This window comes from Panthera uncia, assembly GCF_023721935.1.
Source record: "Panthera uncia isolate 11264 chromosome A1 unlocalized genomic scaffold, Puncia_PCG_1.0 HiC_scaffold_17, whole genome shotgun sequence".
In the NCBI taxonomy this organism is placed as follows: domain Eukaryota; kingdom Metazoa; phylum Chordata; class Mammalia; order Carnivora; family Felidae; genus Panthera; species Panthera uncia.
In genome coordinates, this window is record NW_026057577.1 from 59,084,728 (window position 1) to 59,106,358 (window position 21,631).

At 44.7% G+C, this 21,631-nt stretch overlaps 1 protein-coding gene across 1 annotated transcript in view; it reads right to left on the reverse strand.

Annotated features, from left to right (window-relative positions):
• SERINC5 (serine incorporator 5) overlaps positions 1-21,631 on the reverse strand; it is a 103,079-nt gene that overhangs the window by 51,134 nt on the left and 30,314 nt on the right. The window contains exon 2 of the mRNA XM_049649719.1: positions 9,341-9,508. Within this exon, the coding sequence (XP_049505676.1) occupies positions 9,341-9,508 (168 nt within the window). The remainder of the gene's footprint in view (positions 1-9,340; positions 9,509-21,631) is intronic.

Here is a 21,631-nt window from a genome sequence, read left to right on the forward strand (position 1 = left end):
TCTAAGGAAAGTAGTTTTCCTTAGAAAGCTCATCTGTACACTGTGGTGAGAACAGAATTTGGAAATGGGGTGTCATCTGGGAGAAATACAAATGGCAAGCAGTCATTCATGGGATTTAGCCACCTGGAGAAAGATGTCAAAAGGAAGTGAACGTGTGAAGCTGGGGACATTCAGGAACAATCCAAATCCAAATAACACAACTGGAATGTGACATCAAGGAGCATGGTAGAGGTGAATCAGAACTGACTGGAATGCACAGTGGAAACCCAATACTTTTATGACCTGTCTGTGGTTAAGTACGTGGTCAGCACTAGATCTGGAAAAAAGAAGGGGAAGGCAACTCCCAGGGTCCCCAGCACAGCCCTGAGAAGAGCATGCCCTAACTAGCAGATAATCCATACAGGTACAACCAAAGCTAGAAATGAATGAGCTGCCCCAGGGAAAGGGGAAAGGCAGCAGATGAGAAGGGCAGAGGACCGTGTCTCAGGCTTAGGCAAGGAGGAGTTGACCGCTTTGTTCTGGATGATGGATACTACAAGATTTGGATGTGGCCTTGGCACTAAACTGGCTACAAATAATCGTTTCTTTTTTTTAAGTTCATTTATTTTGAGAGAAAAACAGCACACATGTATGTTGTGCACCTGAGCGGGGGCAGGGCAGACAAAGAGGGAGAGAGAGAGAATCCCAAGCAGGCTCCATGCTGTCAGCCCAGAGCCCAATGCAAGGCTCACACTTATGAACCCTAAGATCATGACCTGAGCCAAGATCAAGAGTCAGACGCTTAATCGACTGAGCCACCCAGGCGCCCCTGGCTTAAAATAATTCTTTAACTATTTTGCTTTCATCTACTTCCACATAATTTTATATTAATGCTGGTAATATACATGAATTTCCTGCTACCACATCTCCTTCTCCTTCCTCCTTCTAAGATAATAAGAACAGTGAAAATTACTGAAAAATACAGATCAAAAAAAATTATATAGCATACACTAGGGAATGTGTCGTGAGACAGAATTTTCTGAATAGAGAAAAATTCTTTAAGCCTATCTTGTTACCTTTGTTCAAAGAGCCTAAATCCACAGTTAGCAGCCTTAACATCCACCTCCTTTCCTGTTACCTGGTGCATTTTGGACTTCACAATAAATGTAGAAATTGTAATTACAGTATGTAGTTAAGATCTTAAAAGTGGTGGTGGGGTGCGGGGGGGGGGGGGGGGGGGGGGGGTGGTTTTTTGGTGGGGAAAAAAGGGGCTGGTTTAGATCCAACTCAGTGTCCCACCTCCACCACACATTAGTCCAGAAATGGAGTGGTCCATTGAGCCCAGTGGACCAAAGGGATCAAGAAAAATTCTAAATAGTTACTTGGATAAAAATGCCTGATTGCAGGGGCGCCTGGGTGGCTCAGTCGGTTCAGCGTCCGCCTTCCGCTCAGGTCATGATCTCCTGGTCCGCGAGTTCGAGCCCCGCGTCGGGCTCTGTGACGACAGCTCAGAGCCTGGAGCCTGCTTTGGATTCTGTGTCTCCTCCTCTCTCTATGCCTCCCCTGCTCACGCTCTGTGTCTCTCTGTCTCTCACTAATAAATAAACGTTAAAAAAAATTAAAAAAAAAAAAATGCCTGATTGCAGTAAGCAAGGGGTAGACTAGTTCCGGTGGAGAAGGGTTCCTTGGATCTCAGCCTGGGGCTACGGGTGTAGACGTGCACAGACCGCTCTAGCACACTCCACTCAGCAACTTCCCTATTGCTCACCGTAACAGAGGTGGGTGAAGAGAAGCCTGGTGTCCACTCTCATACTTACAGCTTTTTCTCAAGAGTTTAAGCTGTTTCAGGAGTGGCAAATCCAAATGCCTTTCTTCGGGGCAAGGGGTAAAGGTAAATGTGTGAGACACTGTAAGCAAACAACCTGTGTTGGGACCTACGATGAGCTACGGCATGCTCGCCCTCTCTGAAGGAGCCAAATATAAATTTTAAAATAACAACACCAACAACGATAATAACCACTGGCCAGACTCACTTGCAGTCTCTGGGAGTGGCACTGGCTGATGGCGAGGGCAGGGTTCTAACGTCAGACTGGCTAACTTTCACCAAGTTCAGGGAGAAAATGGAGTTTAGGAATTGCTTTTAAGACACTGAGGAAACTGCAGCCAAGAGTCCTGCTCACAATCCTATTAGACCTGGTCCACAGTTCTTTTAAAGCCCACTCTACCCTGTAGCATTATTACCCTGTGTTGAATAGACAAAAAGCTCTTTTCATCCAGGGCAAGAATAACCAATGACAGGAGGACTGCAATTTTCTGCATTATTACTCCCTTAAAGGAAAATGGACCTAAACCCATGAGGAGAAAATACTGCAAAAAGTAAAACATGTTTCCAAAAGTAAGATTACAAACAAAGCAGAATGTCTTCTAAAACAAATGAAGGGGGCGCCTGGCTGTCTCGGTTGGAAGAGGACACGATTCTTGAACTTGGGGTCATGAATTTGAGCCCCATGTTAAACATGGAGTTTACTTTAATTAATTATTTAATTAACAAATAAAAAAACAAATGAAGGAACAAAAAAAAGGCTGCTATCAAAAACAAAAGATCTTAGTAGCCTTTCCTCTCGATACACAAACTAATTCTTCAAAATTTAAATTTAAAACAAACATACAGCACAAAAACCAGTCTTCCACAATGTGGAAGATGTGTTTTGGTTGTGAAGAAAAAAAAATGCAAAGGTCCAGCCATCTCAGGTACTGACCTACCACCCATCTCAAGGATTAGAGCAGTGTGGTGATAACATAGGATGGGAGTGAAGGAAAGGACCTAAGAAGTTTCTGGTCAGGTGCATTTAGGGCTCTTCCTACTTGGCCTGGCTCACTGAGCTCAGAGGAAAGAAGGCTTGAGGGCCATATCAATCACCTGTCCTTCCTTCTCCAATGTACGTTTGGTTTCAGAGGCCCCTCCTCCACAGGAAACAAGAACCTCTCTTTCTTGTCCCTCTCAAAATGCCAGTGCAGAGGTGCCTGGGTGGCTTAGCAGACTGAGCATCTCTTGATTTCAGCTCATGTCATTATCCCAGGGTCATGGGATCTAGCCCCACATTGGTCCCCATACTGAATGTAGAGCCTGCTTGAGATTCTCTCTCTCCCTCTGCCTCTGCCCCATCCCCTGCTTGCATGCGCTCTCTCTCTTTCTCTCTTTCAAATTAAGGGGAAAAAAAGAACTTTTAAAAATTAAAAAAAAAAAAAAAGAAAGAAAGAAAGAAAGAAAGAAAACAGCAGAGGCACCTAGGCACCTGGGAGGCTGGCTCAGTTAGTTAAGCGTACAACTTCGGCTCAGGTGATGATCACAGAGCCTGCTTCAGATCCTCTGTCCCCCATTCACTGCCCCTCCTCTGCTCACACTTTCTCAAAAGTGAATAAACATTTATTGAAGGTGGGGGGAGGGGCACCTGGGTGGCTTAGTCGGTTAAGCGTCCGACTTCGGCTCAGGTCATGATCTCATGGTTCATGGGTTTGAGCCCCACATCAGGCTCTATGCTGACAGCTCAGAGCCTTGAGCCTGCTTTGGATTCTGTGTCTCCCTCTCTCTCTGCCCCTCCCCTGCTTGTGCTCTGTCTCTGTCTCTCAAAAATAAATAAATGTAAAAAAAAAAAAAAAAAATGGTGGGGGGGGGAGCCAGTGCAGATTACAGGGGGGTCAAAACCTCAAAGTGTCATCATTTGCTTCCAGAGAAGTTCCATCTTGATTTAGTGGTGCAGGTCAGCAGACTTAAATCTCTCTCAAAATAGCTACCCTCCCCATTTGGGAGTTGTTGTTTTGTGGGGGTTTTTTTGGTCATCCTACATTCTGAAATGGATTTTTAATCCCCTAGGCATCAAGTATCTCAAGACCATACCTGCTTGAATTACATGCCTAATGACATGAATGTCCTGCAGTAAAATGGCTCCTCCATTTAAGATGGGAACCATGCTCCAGGAGAAGACAGAAGTCACGCCCCACTCCACCAGCACAGCAGTTTCCTCTGAGCCCAAGTTCTCACGGGAAAGAGGAGTTTGCCTAGTGACACAAGGCAGCATGAAGTGTGGCCCCGCGGCTCCCTGCAGTTCCCTCTTGCTCAATTTTAAACACAGGCCACCTTTTGAAACCAAGGCAAACACTGAAAACAACTGAATAGGAAGGCTGCCCTCGTGTTCTTAACCCCAGCAGCCCCCGTCCCTTGCACATAAAGGTGAGAATACCGGGTGGGAGGCAATTATACACTCCCATCTGGGCAGTTACAAGCACACATGCTTTCTCCTCTTCCAGTCACATCCTCAAACGTTACCACAGTCCAACAAAGCGGGGGAAGGACTGCAGCAGAAGCCCAGTGTGTGTCCCCACAAGGGGACCTTTCAACGCCCGCCCTCAAGCATCGCCTGAGGATGAGGTCAGCCTCTACTCTATAGGCTGCAAACAAGCTGACTTTGTGACCAGCTGGCCTGCCCACTATGAAGCCCTAAAGATGGAAAAGGATTGGTTTCGCCCACAGGGACCTCATTCCTTATGCAGAAAGCCCAGCCAAACCATTTTTAAAGAAGTACATTCAGGAGACAGGCATAGAAACATTTACAAGAGCCAGTGTGAGGTGTCCGGGCGGCCCCTTCTCCCTCTCGCTCTCTCCCTTCCTCCGTCCCTCCCTCTGCAATGACCCCAAATCACACTGTACATACACAGAACTGCTGGGCTCACCTCCCTAAATATCCATCTGTTTTGACAAGGACATACTCTTACTCAAGAATTGATAATAGCTTCCAACTGGCCATCAGACCACGGTCAAATGCCTAACTTTGGCAATAAAATTCCCGCAAGGTCATTTTACCTCCCCATGTCTCATCTCTGTCCTTCTACACGTGCCTCGTCCTTGTTCTCTTCCCTCCTGTCAACCTACACAGCCAATCACTAAGAACGCATTCAGCCTGGGTTCAAATCCCAACTGTACCCCTTAGAGCTGGAGACCTCGGATAAGGTACTTAAAGGATGCAATGCCTCAGTTTCCTCATATGTAAGGCAGGAATAATGCTTAGCTGAGTGCAGCAGTGATGAACCGAGATAATTCAGGTAAAATGCTCAGAATAAAACCTGATGCGTGGTATTACCCAAAAAATATTAGCAATTAAAGTACTCATTATTCTCACACAAGTCACTTCCATGAAGCCTCCCTTAGTGATACCACTCCCTTAGTGAAATGCTTTCTGTTTCTTAAATGTTCTACCAACACTTAGAAACCATACATGCTAGCTGGAGTTGTCAGGGACTATTTCATGGGGCAGGTTAGTTGGATGGCAATCAAATATTAAAATTAGTATTATGAAAGTTATATCCTAGGGGGGGCCTCAGTGACTCACTTGGTGGAGCATCTGACTCTGGATTTCAGCTGAGGTCATGATCTCATGAGCATGGAGCTGCTTAAGATTCTCTCTCTCTCTCTCTCTCTCTCTCTCTGCCCCTCTCACCCACTTGTACCCTCTCTCTCTAAAATAAAATTAAATTTAAAAAAAGAAAGCCATGTCCTAAAATGTATACCGGTGGCTCCCAAATGAACCCTACCTCCAGTAATGCTGCTCATGGGTTCACCACTACACATTTGTATACTTTCAGGTTTTGTTTCTTGGATCCAAAGCTAAATTCTACCAAGACTGAAAACTTCTTAAGGGCTGGAAATGCACCACAGACAACCGACGCACGCTGAGAATTCCTATCACAACCACAATGGATCCTCAAACCGATGCTTGCTGAATTTACAAAGAGAATATGAAGTTACCTGAAAAACAAAGGTAATAAAAGGGAGATGAAATGCCCTTTCAGTTTTCCTCCTCTCAAACGTCCTGCCACAAACATACAAGATTAAACCATGGTATGCGGAAGACAATTGGTGGTTAACTACCACTAAGGTGCAGTACAGCCTGATGTAGCCTAACGAGGCAGTCTTAGCTCTGGGTCTCCCCACCTCCAAATTTCCAAAGTGCTTCATGCATCCTCTCATATGGCACTGACTAATTTCCCCCTTGTTCTATGCCTCAGATGACTGATGGATGATAAGCTCCATTTCTCACAAGTTTGAATGTTCCAGAGCTCCCACTGCAGTGCCTTACTGAGGAGACATCCAATGTTTAAAGCACGGAGCAGCTGGGTGGCTCAGGGGTTAAGTATCTGACTTTGGCTCAGGTCATGATCTCATGGTTCATGAGTTCGAGCCCCGCATCAGGCTCTGTGCTGACATCTCAAGCCTGGAACCTGCTATGGATTCTGTGTTTCCCTCTCTCCTGACCCTCCCTTGCTATCTCTCTCTCTCTCTCTCTCTCTCTCTCAAAAATAAACATTAAAAAAAAATTAAAGTAATCAGGGGAGAAGTGCAGTGTCACAGGTTTTGACAGTAGTTTCCCCAAATTCCAGACCATACGTTCGCAATTATAAAAGCAATGCCCAATGGGAATGCAAGCTGGTGCAGCCACTCTGGAACACAGTATGGAGGTTCCTCAAAAAACTAAAAATAGAACGACCCTATGACCCAGCAATTGCACTACTAGGCATTTATCCAAGGGATACAGGTGTGCTGTTTCGAAGGGACACATGCACCCCCATGTTTATAGCAGCACTATCAGCAATAGCCAAAGTATGGAAAGAGCCCAAATGTCCATCAATGGATGAATGGATGAATGGATAAAGAAGACGTGGTGTGTGTGAGTATATATATATGTATATGTATATATGTGTGTGTGTGTGTGTGTGTGTATATACACACACACACACACACACATATATACATATACATATAATGGAGTATTACTTGGCAATCAAAAAGAATGAAATCTTGCCATTTACAACTAATGGAATTAGAGGGTATTATGCTAAATGAAATTAGTCAGAGAAAGACAAAAATCATATGATTTCACTCATATGAGGACTTTAAGAGACAAAACAGATGAACATAAGGGAAGGGAAACAAAAATAATATAAAAACAGGGAGGGGGACAAAACAGAAGAGACTCATAAATATGGAGAACAAACAGAGGGTTACTGGAGGGGTTGTGGGAGGAGGGATGGGCTAAATGGCCAAGGGGCATTAAGGAATCTACTCCTGAAATCATTGTTGCACTATATGCTAACTAATTTGAATGTAAATTTTAAAAAATAAAAAATTAAAATTAAAAAAAAAAAGTAATGCACAACAGAAAACTTCAGAGAGCCTAATGGATAAGAATATGTCGAGTGTTTCTAAGGAAATGGTTGTTCTGAATCTCCTGATGTGGGACCCAAGGAATTTAACAAAAATCCCCTACCCCTGGACAAGCAGAGCAAGACTAACTCCATTTTGTGCTACACCCACCATCTCATGTATAACCCCTACATGACCTACTTATTGCTTAAGACACTCCCCCACCCTAGTCAAGCCGCTGAGCACACCCTTACTGGAAACCGGCTCATATAGGAATGCGGAACCCCTAACCGCCAAAGAATGTAAACCCCACCTTTTGCCCGCAAAACTTGCACACCAATTCTTAAACCCCACCTTTTGCCCGCCAAACTTGCGTGCCAATTCCGACCAGAGTGATAGGCTAGTTCAAACTATAGGGTAAATTGTAATTCAATTGGCCACCTGCGTGTGGACCGACATGACTATGCAACTTTCTGTGTGTGTTACAATCTCATTGGCCACTGGCCCCTATAAAACTGCTACGCCTCTTAACCTAGGGGTCCAAGTCCCTGCTCCGCTGTGTCGGGTATACTTGGGCCCAAGCTGAGCTTGCAAATAAACCCTCGTGCGTTTCCATCGGTATCGGCTCCTTGGTGGTCTCTCGGATTCGAAATCGGGGGCATTACACTGAGAGTATAGTTAAGATAGCCTGTAGCTTCAGCATGAGGTTGGGGAAAAGAGACACTTGCTCGGGAGTTGTTCCTGGTGATGGCGTCTCCACGGTGGTAGGGTTCCAACAGAGTGCTGGTCCTAGCCTTCTCCCCCTCCTCATTCTGCTGGGCCCCAGGAAAATTGGGTTTGGATAGCTAGCCTTTGCTCTCCCCCCTTCCCTTAGACAAGAGCTGCCCCTGGCAAAGAGTGCCCCTGCCACTCTTCTCGGGAAATTGTATCTCTGCAGGGGAAGTATGGCCCAGCCTAGGGGGACTGGTGCCTGGGTAGGCTCCCTCAGTGGAAAAGTCTAACTTGTTTTGGGGTTCAGTACTAAGAGGCCCACTTCTCTGCAGATTCAAGCCATACTCTCTCATATGAGCTTTATGAGGGACAGAGGGTGATGTCTGGCATCTATCTACTGACACTTCGGTCTTTTTTGCCTATTTGTTTAGAGACTAAGAGGGGAAATGTTATTTACTGGGCTCCCTCAAAAACCCCAACATGTGCCCCTATCATCTGGCTGATTAAAATGCCTTCTATGGGGAAAGTCCAGGAAAATGCCCTGCTTCATCAGCATCACAAACCAGGCCTACTTCTGTATACATTGCCCAAGAAATGTCTAAAAATCCACTCCTCACCCTTGGAGACACCCGAACCACAAATGACATGTCAGCAAAGTAAAAATTGCCCTACTGCCCACTCCTCATCATCTGTGGAATTTTCTAAGCTTTATCAGGCTTCCCAAGTAGGCCAAATAGAGTTTATTATAACAGCTGCTACTTGAGACACTGGAAGCCATCCTTACAACAAGGGAAAAGTACCAAGTCTACAAGAAGACTGTACATCTAGGAGGAACAGTTATAAACAAGGCATAGACCGAACACACAATACACCAAAGAACAGACTGTATCTGTTCTACTGCTAAAGTTCAAGACTTTGAATGGTTCCCCTGCTTGGCAGGAAAGCACTGAAGAGGCTTCAGGAAGGTCTGGAGATAATGAGTATACCTCTACCCACACCAGCGTGGCTGGGCCCCCATCCTTTACAGGGAAAGTTTTCCCACACACCCTCACCAATCATCATCAAATGAGAAGAGTTCAAAAGAGGCCACGGCGCCTGAGTGGCTCAGTCGGTTAGGCGTCCGACTCTTGATTTCGGTTCAGGTCATGATCTCACAGCTTGTGGGTTTGAGCCTGGCATCGGGCTCTGTGCTGACAGCATGGAGCCTGCTTGGGATTCTCTCTCTCTCCCTCTCTCTCTGCCCCCCCCCCCTTATGCTCTAAATCTCTCTGTCAAAATAAATAAATCCAAAGCTAAATAAATCCAAAGCATTAAAGAAAGAAAAGAAAAAGAAAAAGAAAAAGAAAAAGAAAAAGAAAAAGAAAAAGAAAAAGAAAGGAAAGGAAAGGAAAGGAAAGAAAAGAAAAGAAAAGAAAAGAAAAGAAGGGAGGGAGGAGGATGAGGCAGACTTACATGCTCCTTCATTTCATTAGCTACAGTTTTTGACATCATGATGCAGCAGAGAAGGACGACCAGAATGAAGTACAACGCATACATGAAGCGGGTGCTCCGGGACTGTCGGATCTTGGGGCAGCAGTCACAGCAGAGGGAGCAGCCAGCGGACCCACAGCAGCAGGCCAACTAGGAAAGGAACACAAAACATCCTCTTAGAGCCATTGATTTACGGACCCATTAACCCCAGACCGCTGCAGGTCGACCTCCCAGGCTATCAGTCTTCTGAGCCATCTTGCCTACAGAACGTGCAGTAACAGTTTAGTGTGCAAATGAAGCTTTCACCAGAATTGGTCTGATATTGTCTTTAATAAAAAGAAGGCACTGTGGCGTGGGAGATGCCCAATCATTAAAAAAGAAAAGTCACAGTTCACCTGAAGCACTATAATCATTACTCTGAGGGGAAACAAAGATTTCAGGGATCAGCTAAGGAGTAAGAGAAGAAGTCTAAAACCTAAAAATTCAATCTCTTGGTGCTGATTTGGAAGGCACTTCAGGACCCTGCAATGGTTTGAAAACAAGCATCACACTGTAAACATCTCATCTGCCAATGAGAAGAGATCATAGGTATCAGACAAGAGTCTATAATCACATCTTACTTCATTTACTGCAGGAAACTGCCTTTGTAACACCACTCCAATAGGTCTTAGGGCTTAACCAGCATTAAGCTTATGCACTCCCTTGGTCTGAGTGAACCAAACTCACTTACCTTCCTTGAGATCTGCAGACCACTGGCCTTGAGGAGAGAAGGACCAGTCTTGCCCAGAAGAGAAGTCCTGAGGACTGAAAATAGCTGCTGCTGGTGCCTGCAAGCCTGTTGAGGGTCATGTCGGCATATGCGGACTAAATGCCTGGGCACCACCTTCTCCTCCAGGTAGCCCACCCCCAACCCCAGTGTCTCACACTTTCCTCTTTAAAACCCTCCGGCTTCGCCTGGACGAGAAGATGATCTTTGGGACCTTAGTCCACCATCTTCCGAGGCTGCTGGCTTCCTCAGTAATGCCAACCTCTCCTTTCCCACCATCACCTGTCTCTCAAGTATTGATTTTTGAGAGGCGAGCAGCCAAACCAGAGTTCAGAACGGGTTCTCTGTCCAGTAACACCACTGTTTGAGCACTTTGTGTAGTATTTCATCATTTCACATGCTTATAATGGGCTCTCTCCATCTTACATTGCTTTCCAAACCATCTTCCTCGCAAGACTCTTCTGGCATCCTAAGGCTAGGCTGCTTTGTAAGATAAGCTACTCTACTCGGGCGGGGCTAACAGATCACACGGGTGGGATCTAACACTACTGCTTGTATGGGGTCCTGAAAGGCCACCTTCCTTCACAATTCACTCACATTCCCTATCCCTATGTCACAGACCTCTGTCAACCCATCTGTTCAAATTTCCCCCTCTCCTCCCACTGGCAGGGCTGGCTTTTCTCTGGGCCTTGCCTTTCTCCTCCTCGCCTCCCAAATTCTTTCCCAATTGTCTCCTTCATTGCCTGCTAACTTTTTTTAGTTCTATGGTCTTAAATAACCAGTCTTACTGACTGCATTTCAAATTCAAATGCAGTAGGATATTTATTCTATTTGGGAAAGGAAATACTTTTATTTTCTTTTAATTTTTTAATGTTTGTTTCATTTTTGAGAGAGAGACAGAGCACGAGTAGGGGAGGAGCAGAAAGAGGGAGACACAGAATCCAAAGCAGGCTCCAGGCTCTGAGCTGTAGCACAGAACCCGACACGAGGCTCGAACCCACAGATCGCGAGATCATGACCTGAGCTGAAGTCAGACGCTTAACCAACTGAGCCACCCAGGTGCCCCAAAAGAAATATTTTTATTTTTTAACATTTATTTATTTTTGAGACAGAGAGAGACAGAGCATGAGCAGGGGAGGGTCAGAGAGAGAGGGAGACACATTTTCTGAAACGGGCTCCAGGCTCTGAGCTGTCAGCACAGAGCCCGACGCAGGGCTTGAACTCATGGACCGTGAGATCATGACCTGAGCCGAAGTCGGCCACTTAACCGACTGAGCCACCCAGGCACCCCAAAAGAAATATTTTTTAAAGCAGTTAATCCTTCCCATGATAGAACATTCCCATAGTACAATCAACATTTAAACTATCTCCACAGAAGGGGGAAAATAAATGGATTTTATGTGTATATATAAATATATATACATATATATATTCTATTTATATCATGTTTATTATATATATTTATATAAATTATTTTATATATTATTTGTTATTATTCAAAGGCAAATAGTAACAAAAGAAATGTGATCATGCAAAGTGTGAAATGAAAATCATACTGCTTACTTAGAATACTCCTATCCTATCATTAAAGTCATGTATCATTGTATGGATTTGACTTTTCAAACTTTTCTCATTTCACTTTCACTCTATATAGTGCTATGATGTTTTTTAAAACATACATATACATGTGTGAGTGTATCTGTGTGTATATATACACACACCTAACATTTCAACTGGAGCCCTCCCACTAGAGCAAGTGAGCAGCACTTGCTTGGGGCCTGTGCATTCAGGGGATAGCTCACAGGGCACTGTGAGAACTCATTCACCACGTCCCCTTCATTCCTCTTGGGAAGGCAAAGAAGGATACTTCTGCCACAAGAACCATTCCAAAGAGGGTCACATGTTTTACTTCCACTGCTTTAGTTTAGGAGCATGTAAATCCCTAAGCAATGTGGAAAACCTTCATTCAAAAGGACTTACTCCTTGAGAGTTCTGGATAGCCAAGTTGGCTTTGGTTTGTCTAAACTAAGTCCCAACTGCAAAAAGAAAGAAATCTTGACCTGACACCAACTGTCACTCAGTTGGTTTTCCCAACTTGGAAATATGGGAGCCCTAGCAGAATGCAGGAAAGACATCAGAGACTTCTGTTAACTACAATAATTCTAATACTGTCCCTTAATAAACGGTGGAGAGAGAGGGGGCAGCAGTAGGGAAGTTCCCCAAATACTGAAGCTGTTGAAGCTGTGAAAAGCAGAACCCAGGTGTTCCTGAGCATGCTGCAGGGCTTATAACATCAAAGAAATAGAAGAAAAACATTAAAGCATAAAACTGGGTTTTATTATGTTTATTTATTTTTGAGAGAGAGACAGAATGTGAGCAGGGAAGGGGCAGAGAGAGAGGGAGACACAGAATCTGAAGCAGGCTCCAGGCTCTGAGTTGTCAGCGCAGAGCCTGACACGGGGTTCAAACTCACGAACTGTGAGATCGTGACCTGAGCCAAAGTCGGACGCTTAACCGACTGAGCCACCCAGGCGCCCCCCTTTTTTTTTTTAATTCAGGTAAAAAGCGTTCTCTATCCTTTAACTAAATTTGGATTTCCACATCTTTCGGTAATATACAATACTTCACATACAATGTCACAGCCTGCTTTCCTTCCTTCTCTTTTGAGGTTTTAGGCTTACCTATGAATCACCGGGGGTTAGCAGAGAGATAATCAACTGATTCCACTTTGACAAGCAATATTTATTTAAGTTTTAGAGCCCCCAACCAACATTTTGCAGCTCATTCTCCAGGCTCCAAGTGCAAAAACAGCTTCCCATCAAACTTGTACACATCTCTCACTACTACTAGAAGGCAGAGGTAGTGGTAAATTTCAATTCCTGCCAGCATGGGGCCACGTGCTGTCCTTTAGTGGTAGCTGTGCAAGGGAATGGTAAAACTTGAAAACTAGGAGGTCAAGAACATGCAGCTCCCTCTGCTCAATAAAGGAGGAGCTCCCCAAAGAACAAATACACTTGGCAGGTAGTCCCTAACACACAAAATGATCCTGCTGTCGGAAACTCAACCATGCTACAATTGCGTTAGTAAATTGGGTTGGGGTTTACAGTGGATTTCTCCCATACAAAAGAACATAGGGCAATTTACTAAAGCTTATTTAATTTATCATATTAGCTAACAATAGCTAACACTTATTGATCTCTTACTTGCTGCAAGGCACAAATAGTATTATTAGCTGTTTTGTCACCCCAAAGTTACAGAGCCGAGACAGGGGCTCAGAGGGGTTAGGCAACCTAAGGTCAGAAGGCTGATGAGTGGGGGAGCCTGAATTTGAATCTGGTTGTCTCTCCTTGCTGCTGGCACAGAGAGGGTGAGCAGGACAGACAACGCTGGCCTGAAACTTTGGATCCCTACAAAAGGGAAGCTGGCTGCGTGGGAAGGAGGCAGCAAGACAGGAAGTGCTTTTTCTTGCCTGCCCTTGGGTGTACAGTAAGCATTCAACAAATATCTGAAGAAGGCATCTCCTTCTCTGTGCCCCTTTCGCTCTCGCAGGCAATCTCTGGCCTCAGTGGACCTGAATGATCCCGCTTAAATACAGCCCTGTCCCAAGCAGCTCAACACCCCCAATCACCAAGCTCCCTGAACCACCGCGTCCTACCCCACGTTAAAAGCCCTATTCCCAATCCTATGGAAATAACTAAGCCATTCATTCACTCAACTAATATTTATTATACTACAAACCTACTATGCACAGCATTAGTTCCTGGGGATGAAGCAATTAAAACAAGAGACCTTTTTCTTCCCTCGCTAAGCAAGAATACAAAGATATGTGTTAAGAACAACCATCTACGTGCCATTTTGGAGAGATAAAGGAAACCTGGATGTTCAATGAAAGAGTACTAGCCACTGAAATTATGGTACATTCACATCACTGAATTCAATGCACCCACCACAATGATTATATAGTAGATACAGAAAAATTTATTGCCATGGAAAGATATACACAATGTATTAACTGAAAATAAATAACACACAACAATATAGAGTATGATAGCATTTGAGGTAACAATATACCCAGACCTAGGGCAGTAACAATAGCAAAAAAAAAAAAAAAATCTGAAAGGATATACCAATATGGCAACAGTCATTAATAGACCTGTAGGATTAGGAGTTAACTATGTTTTTCTGTATTTTCTAAGCTCTTTGCAACAAGCACATAGCTTCTAATTAGAAAAACATGACAACACGTTTCTATTTTGGAAGAAAACAAAACAAAGTTTCTGTTCTCACAGGTGGTAAACATTCAAATACTTATTAATTTAATCAGCCAATAAGTAAAAGAAAACTACTAATTTAGCTATATGAGAGAGAAAAGCCAGAGTGAACCATCTCTGTAACTGGGGGGATAAAACCAGAAAATTCCTACTGTACTGTATCTTTAAAATTGGTTAAGATGGTAAATTTTCTATTTTTTACCACAATAGAAAAGTGATAATTCCTTAACCCTTGTAATATTTGTTAGTATTTAATACATATAAGGAAACCTCTACTTGGTGGAATTTGAAGCAAATAAAAATGAAACGACAAAAATTAAACAACTACCTAAAAGTTCAAGGAGTTGAACAAGAAGCTATACATTTGCCTAACCCAAAAATCTGCTCTTATATTTCCTTCATCTAAAATTCTTAAGTTCTTCGGGGTGCCTGGGTGGTTTGGTTGGTTGGGCATAGGACTTCAGCTAAGACCATGATCTCACAGTTCGTGAGTTCGGGCGCATGTCGGGCTCTGTGCTAACAGCTCAGAGCCTGAAGTTTGCTTTGAGTTCTGTGTCTCCCTCTCGCTCTGGCCCTCCGCTGCTCGCTCGCTCGCTCGCTCTCTCTCTCTCTCTCTCAAAAATAAATAAACATTAAAAAATTAATAACAATAATCAAAAATAAATAAAATTGTTAAGTTTGTCTCTTTTGAGTTCAAGAACCCCTTAAAACTCCGATGTTTTTACAATCCTGGCCATGACCGTGGGAACCAGATTCTGGGGGTTTGCCAGAAAGGAGTTTCTGACAGGTAGTTTCTCACGCAGGTTTCGACATACCAGAATATACTGGTTTCTACCCTTAACATCATTTCAGTGAAAAGCACTGTCAAGGGTCAGTGTTCTTCCTTAAATGGCACTGGGTACCCAGGGACTGAGTCTGAAACAGGCACGCTATGAACACACACGATGCCAGTGCTGGCTTCTGGGGATCATTGGTACCTGGACAAAAATGTTCTCCCTGAGAGTCTCTTTTCTCACAAGGTTAGGGTTACATTCAGCACCCAAAAAACAAAGTGGGAGGGGCCTGGTGGCTCAGTCGGTTGAGCTCCAACTTTGGCTCAGGTCATAATCTCGTGATCCGTGGGTTCGAACCCCACATCGGGCTCTGTGCTGACCACTTAGAGCCTGGAGCCTGCTTCAGATTCTGTATGTCTCTCTCTCCACCCCTCCCCCACTCACGCTCTGTCTCTCTCACTCTCTCAAAAATAAACAAACATTAAAAAAAATTTTAAAAAACAGTTGATCAAGTTCTCGGTCCTCAGATAGCAGCTGGATTCTTTGACTCATTCCATCACGCCACCCTCCACTTATATCTCTTCTAAAAAACACCACATTTGATATAGTTCTGTAGGTCAGAGGACAGAATCTATTATGTTTAAGGTTAAAAGGTTAACTAACTCCACTTCCTGGCAGTTCAACAGAAAACAAACATTCCCCGGAGACAGGTCAAACTCGGCACTAGGGCATTTTGGGGCCCTGTAAGTCTTTGTTGGGGTGCTGTCCTGTGCACGGTAGGATGTTAAGCAACCTCCTGGGCCTCTACCCACTAAATGCCAGGAGCACCCTCCCCGTCTCCTTCACAAGTGGTGACAATCAGAAATGTCTCGAACAATTGCCTCCCCCCTTCTGCTGCAAACCACAGCTTTCAGGGTTAAAATCAAGAGCTATGAGGTCAGGCCATCTGGGTTCACACCCAAGCTTGAATACTGCCTGCTTATGTGGCAGTGCACCAATTCTTTACCACCCCCTAAGTATTAATGACCTCATTTGTAAAATGGGAATAAAAACATCTACTTCAAAGGACCGTTAGTAAGATTAAATGAGACAATTCAGATAAAGTTAACACAGAGCCTGGCACAAGGGGATAGGAAAAAAAAAAAAAGAGCCAGGTGTACACATCATCAGTCCATCTGTCATGTCCCTCCTCCCTGGATCCCCATTCTCCTTGGTCCTTGAGGTTCTAAAGAAAGAGGTAAGGATGACCAAATGATTAATACCTCTTTTATAGCAATGTTTTCATTTCCTGCTCTCACATGGCTGATAAATCCATCTGTTGGAAGGAAACTACTTTTGGGAATAAAGCTCCTGAGATCCAAACCCAGGAGAGCATCCTAGCAACCTGGGAAAAAGCTGGACCACTTACATAGAAGCACTTCCCACCCGCCAAAAGCTACAGCCATCTTTGTACTTTGCTTCCAGTAAGGAACAAACAAGGCAGGCAGAACATTCATTTGCACCCACTGAAGCCACAAATACCGGCAGCAGAACAGACCTAAGAAGGAGTTAAGCAAGTTCTGGAGGGAGAAGAAAAAAAAAAGTGTAAGAAAATGAAACCTTGAAATTCAAAATGGTAAGTGTAGGATGGGAAGAGAGGTGTTCATTTTTTAAAACTTTTTAAATCTTCTCATCAAAATAAGAGAGGAAAAATCCTGCTTGTTCTACTTATCAACAAGCAATTAATGAAACACAAACCCCAAAATTCGCCTAATTCTGTCATGGGGGTTATGTTGCAAGGGGAAAAATCTGCCAAACCCCTTCCAAGAGGTGCCTCCTGCCAGCCTGATCCCCAAACCCCGCCGAGTCACGGAGCACTTCCCAGACTGGGGATGGAGGCCACAGAGCCAACCTGATGCAAGGATGTTCTGGGATGGAGAACAGAAACGGGCCTGTCTCAGCCAGCGGATCAGACAGTTGGGGCAGGGGTGACCTCAGAGCTCAGGTGGGTTGGCGGGGCACTCCTCTCCCCAACAAATGGAAGCCTTTGTGCAACTCCAATGTATAAAAGGTACGGATGCACTATAATACTACAAATGTGCTTACGTGTTCATACACCAAATTTACCTAATGCTTACTGGCGACCAGGCACTACCAGGGGCGGGTGGTACAGTTCCTCATGAAGCTTGCATTCTAGTCGATTTAGGTCAAATTCAGCATTCCCCAGATTCTACCCAGCACTTAGGGTGAAAGCCTCTGGTCCAGTCCAGTCCTCTCATGTTGCTGATGTGAAATCTGAGGCCCAGAAATGTTAGGTGATTTGGCTCAAGGACAAATTCAGTGATGAGCATCAGTGGACCAGGAAACACACGCCACTTGAGACAACTGAGTACATCTGGAGGAGGGACAAGCCTTTGGATCCCACACTTCTGTATCTATAGTGCCAAAGACTAACGGATATTCAAAACAACTAAATGAAGTCTCCATAAATTGGTTTTAAAAAAATTTTTTTAATGTTTTTATTTATTTTTGAGACAGAGAGAGACAGAGTATGAGCAGGGGAGGGACAGAGAGAGAGGGAGACACAGAATCTGAAGCAGGCTCCAGGCTCTGAGCTGTCAGCACAGAGCCCGACGCAGGGCTCGAACTCACGGACTGTGAGATCATGACCTGAGCTGCAGTCAGATGCTCGCTCAACCGACTGAGCCACCCAGGTGCCCCTCCACAAATTGGTTTAAATGACACTGTTGACCACAGTAAGAAGGCAGTAAGGGTCTAAGTGTCTAGTACAGTTTGAAAAGTTTCCATCACAAAACAGTTAAAATGAAAGGCTGGCACGCGATGAGTTAACCCTGGGGTGGCCACAAAACTGAATGCTGTTGAACAGCCATAGGCTGTGGCTGGTAAGTGCCCGGTCCCCTGTTGTACCTCCCTTCCTCTCCCCTCCCCCCATTCTGAGAAGACAGAGAGCAGGAAGTCCCTTCCCCACCCCCAATCTCACACACAACCTAAGTGCAGGGTCAAGTGCTGGCCAGTCCTCTTCCAGGCCATAGAAAGAAGCCACTGCTCAAGAGACACCTCTGACCCTCCGCGCGCTGGCAAGACGCCTCTCTGTGAAGGTTAGTCTAGCTCCAGTGGCTCTGTGCAAGGAAAAACCTGTATGCGCCATCTACCTCGGGTTTTCCAGCAGTCAGGATTTCATTCGATCCTACTTTTTAAGATTCACAAAAGAGCCCAATAGAAGGTGACATCTAGAACCTCTTTGCACGTAAATGAATACATAAATTGGAAACAAAAATGTCAGGGGTGGGACCTCTGGTTTGGAAAACCCGTGGGCGGACCCAGAAGGCTCCAGCACTTGGGGGCAGGAGTGAGGAGGGGGACAGAGGAAAGGCCCACACTGGCCTGGACTCCTCATTTCTCACGGGTAAACTCACGTCCCTCCCACTGGCCGCCCTCCACCCTCTAACTGCCTCTATCTTTCAGGATGAAAGCCTCCTGGTTTAACAGCTTTTTCTTGGAGCTGAAGTAACAGCTGTACTGCTTTCCTACAGCTGAGAAAAAACTTTCTCGCCATTAATTCCACCCTTCCTCAGTCCTTCAAAACTTCAGGAAGCCTTATCAACTCTGCTCTCCTTTCATCTTCAAAATCTATCTCTGTCTCCCACTTCTAGCATAAAGAGGAACGAATGAATGGGTGTATGCCTTTCCCCCACAAGCAAATATCTGCAGTTAATTGCCTTTTTCATTTGAAGTGCTGTGCAGATGCCCAGCGAATTTCATCACTACCCCCTCTTGTCAGCCTGGTCCTCACGACAAAGCCAGCTGGCACAAAGTCCGAGGCAGCATTTATGATGATGCTTTTCTTCAAGTATAGCTGCCTCTATGGTACCAACCAGCAGAGAAGTGTCATACACGTGCAACTCCTCCCCTGCAACCAACCCCCAATTTGAGACGCGTCCTGTTGCTGTTCCTAAAATTTGCAGAAGGAACCAGGGCCAAATGAAGGAACCTATGAGTCACATTTTTTCTATCAAAATACCAACAGAAGTGTAAATATTCTCATAGAGGGGACCCCTACCCCAGCTTTTGCCTTCTTATTTTCTACTCATCGGAGCACTGGTTATGTGACCAAGTGCAAGGTGGAGCAGAGGAGCCTAAGAGAGAGGATTCCCCTGGGGCATTCTTTTTAATGCAGGAAGTTACTTACTCATATTGGGAGTGGTGTTCCCTCTGCTTTTAAAACTATAAAGACAGAGCTCTTCCATCAGCTCTAGACTGAAGTTACCCAGCATCAAATGGAACACAATAGCCGACAAGGCTAGGCTGACATACACACCAAACGAATGGTTATCCGGCTACAAGGTAAACAGGCCCCAGGGGTGGGCAGTTCAGAAAATGGACCTTAATTACTGTTATTTGTTCAATCAAACCTAGCATTTCTCATCTAGGCAGAGTGGGTGATGGACCAAATAGAGGGCTCTTTTGAAGATTCTAGATCTGTCTCGCCCCTCCTTCCTTCACCAGAGAAATCCAAGGTCTTGTTGTTCAGGGAGCCCCAGGGGGTGGGACAGGTTGGGGCGGGGCTGCAGTGAAGTGGGTACCCCCATCCTCCATGGAGACCAAGGAATCAGCACTGTGCCTGAGTTCCCAGGTGGGAAGCTGAGGGGTGAGGGAGGATGGCAATAAAGTAGGAAATAACTGAGAAACCTTTCTGGACCCAGACTTGCTGGTGATGGTGGGAGTGTAAGGGTTAAATTGTAGTGTAGAGCTAACCTGTAGCCTTGAAAAATAACAGCTTTGGTTGACACTGTAGGCTAAGAGATAACAGCCTTGTTTTAAAAGGGGCGTCAGAGGCAGGGTCAAGGAGGTCAACTGGTTGTGGCTTAAGGGCAGAACTGTTTCCACCCCCATCTGGGAGCTATTTCTTTTTTCTGTTCCCAGGTGATGATAAGACGATGTGGTCGACTATAAAAACTGTACCCCAGCTGTTCGAGGCTGCACTCTGATCAAGATCGAGAGTGTCAGTCCTGATCCGTCGGCCTTGCCTCTCGTTGCAATAAACTTTGCTGTGACAGTCACTGGTGCCCGTAGCATTCTGTTTCAGGAGTCCTGTGGATGCAACAGGAGGAGGCCTGGGGAAACTTCACCTACTCTCAATTAATTAGGTATACAGGCAGAGGGCAAGCAGAAAGAACACATCACAACCATTCATGGAATGGAATACCAGGAATCAGAAGGTGATATTTAGCTTGCTTTTTCATGAACAAACATGTTGGGATTTTATAGGCCATATATAATAATCATGTTCTGCTGTAAAAACTTATCTAGTTTTTCAGAATACTCCATAAGGGACACCAGACTTTACAGAGGATCCCCACTCCGAGAACAAGTCTGAGAGTCAATGCTCTGATCAAATTAAAACTCATTTTGCAGACTAAATTCCAGGTTACCCTTAGGCATCCAGGAGACCTTGAAATGAAGCAATCCAAAGCAGGAAAAACAAAACAAAACAAAAAGTAGTTGTCAGACATACATGGAGAAACCCAGAAGATTTAAACCTTTGATGATACAACTGCCCATTCAACAACTAGAAAGGAAGAAGGCGTGATGCAGAAATTCTAGCCAATGTCCAGTCTTCCCAAAGAAGGCAAGGAAGAAACTGGGGAAATACTGAGAAAACTTAGGACAAAATGGGTAACAGAAACAATGCTAACATAAGCAACTGACAAGTTTGTTACGAACACAATTTAGTGAGTACCTATTCTGTGCATCATATACTTTACTCAACTCTTTACATATGTTATAGAATTTAATGTTCACCATAACCCTATGGTGTTATCCAGCTCTATTATGCATGAGAAAGTTGATCAAATAACCAAGACACACCCAGTAAATGAAAGAACTGGGGTTTCTGCTTCAGTTCGGTGCCTTCTAAGTCAATTTTTTCCCACTGCTTTATAATGTTTAATTATCAGTGTAATACCTTTGCGGGGGGCTGGGAGGGTGGGAAAAGATGGGGGGGCTCGGTTAACAGGAACTGCCCCTTGGTATTCTACATGATGCATTTCTGGAAATTAGAAAAAGGCACAGCATGAGCAAGCCAGCAGGCATAGCATCTCAGCTCCCACCTTCCCTCTCAGCTGGTTACCTTTGCGTAGTACTACGCAACCTTATATGGCAGCCCTAGGGCTAATGCTTCCCCAAGCTGCGGCCTGACCTGCTTAATCCTACTGGCTGGATTAAGTTCCTTTTATAAACTGTCTTAACTTCATAAAACTAATCACACTGGAATTAGGTCTCTTGGGAATGATTTAGTTAAAATCTGCCTCCCTCACTAGACTCTATATTTCATCAAAGCAAAGACTGTCCATCTCATTCTAGGCAATGTCTGCAGTGCCTCGCCTGAGGCCTGCAACAAAGCAGGTGCTCTGTAAATATCTGTTGAATATTTCAGAAGCTCATTGTCTACCAGGAGAGACAG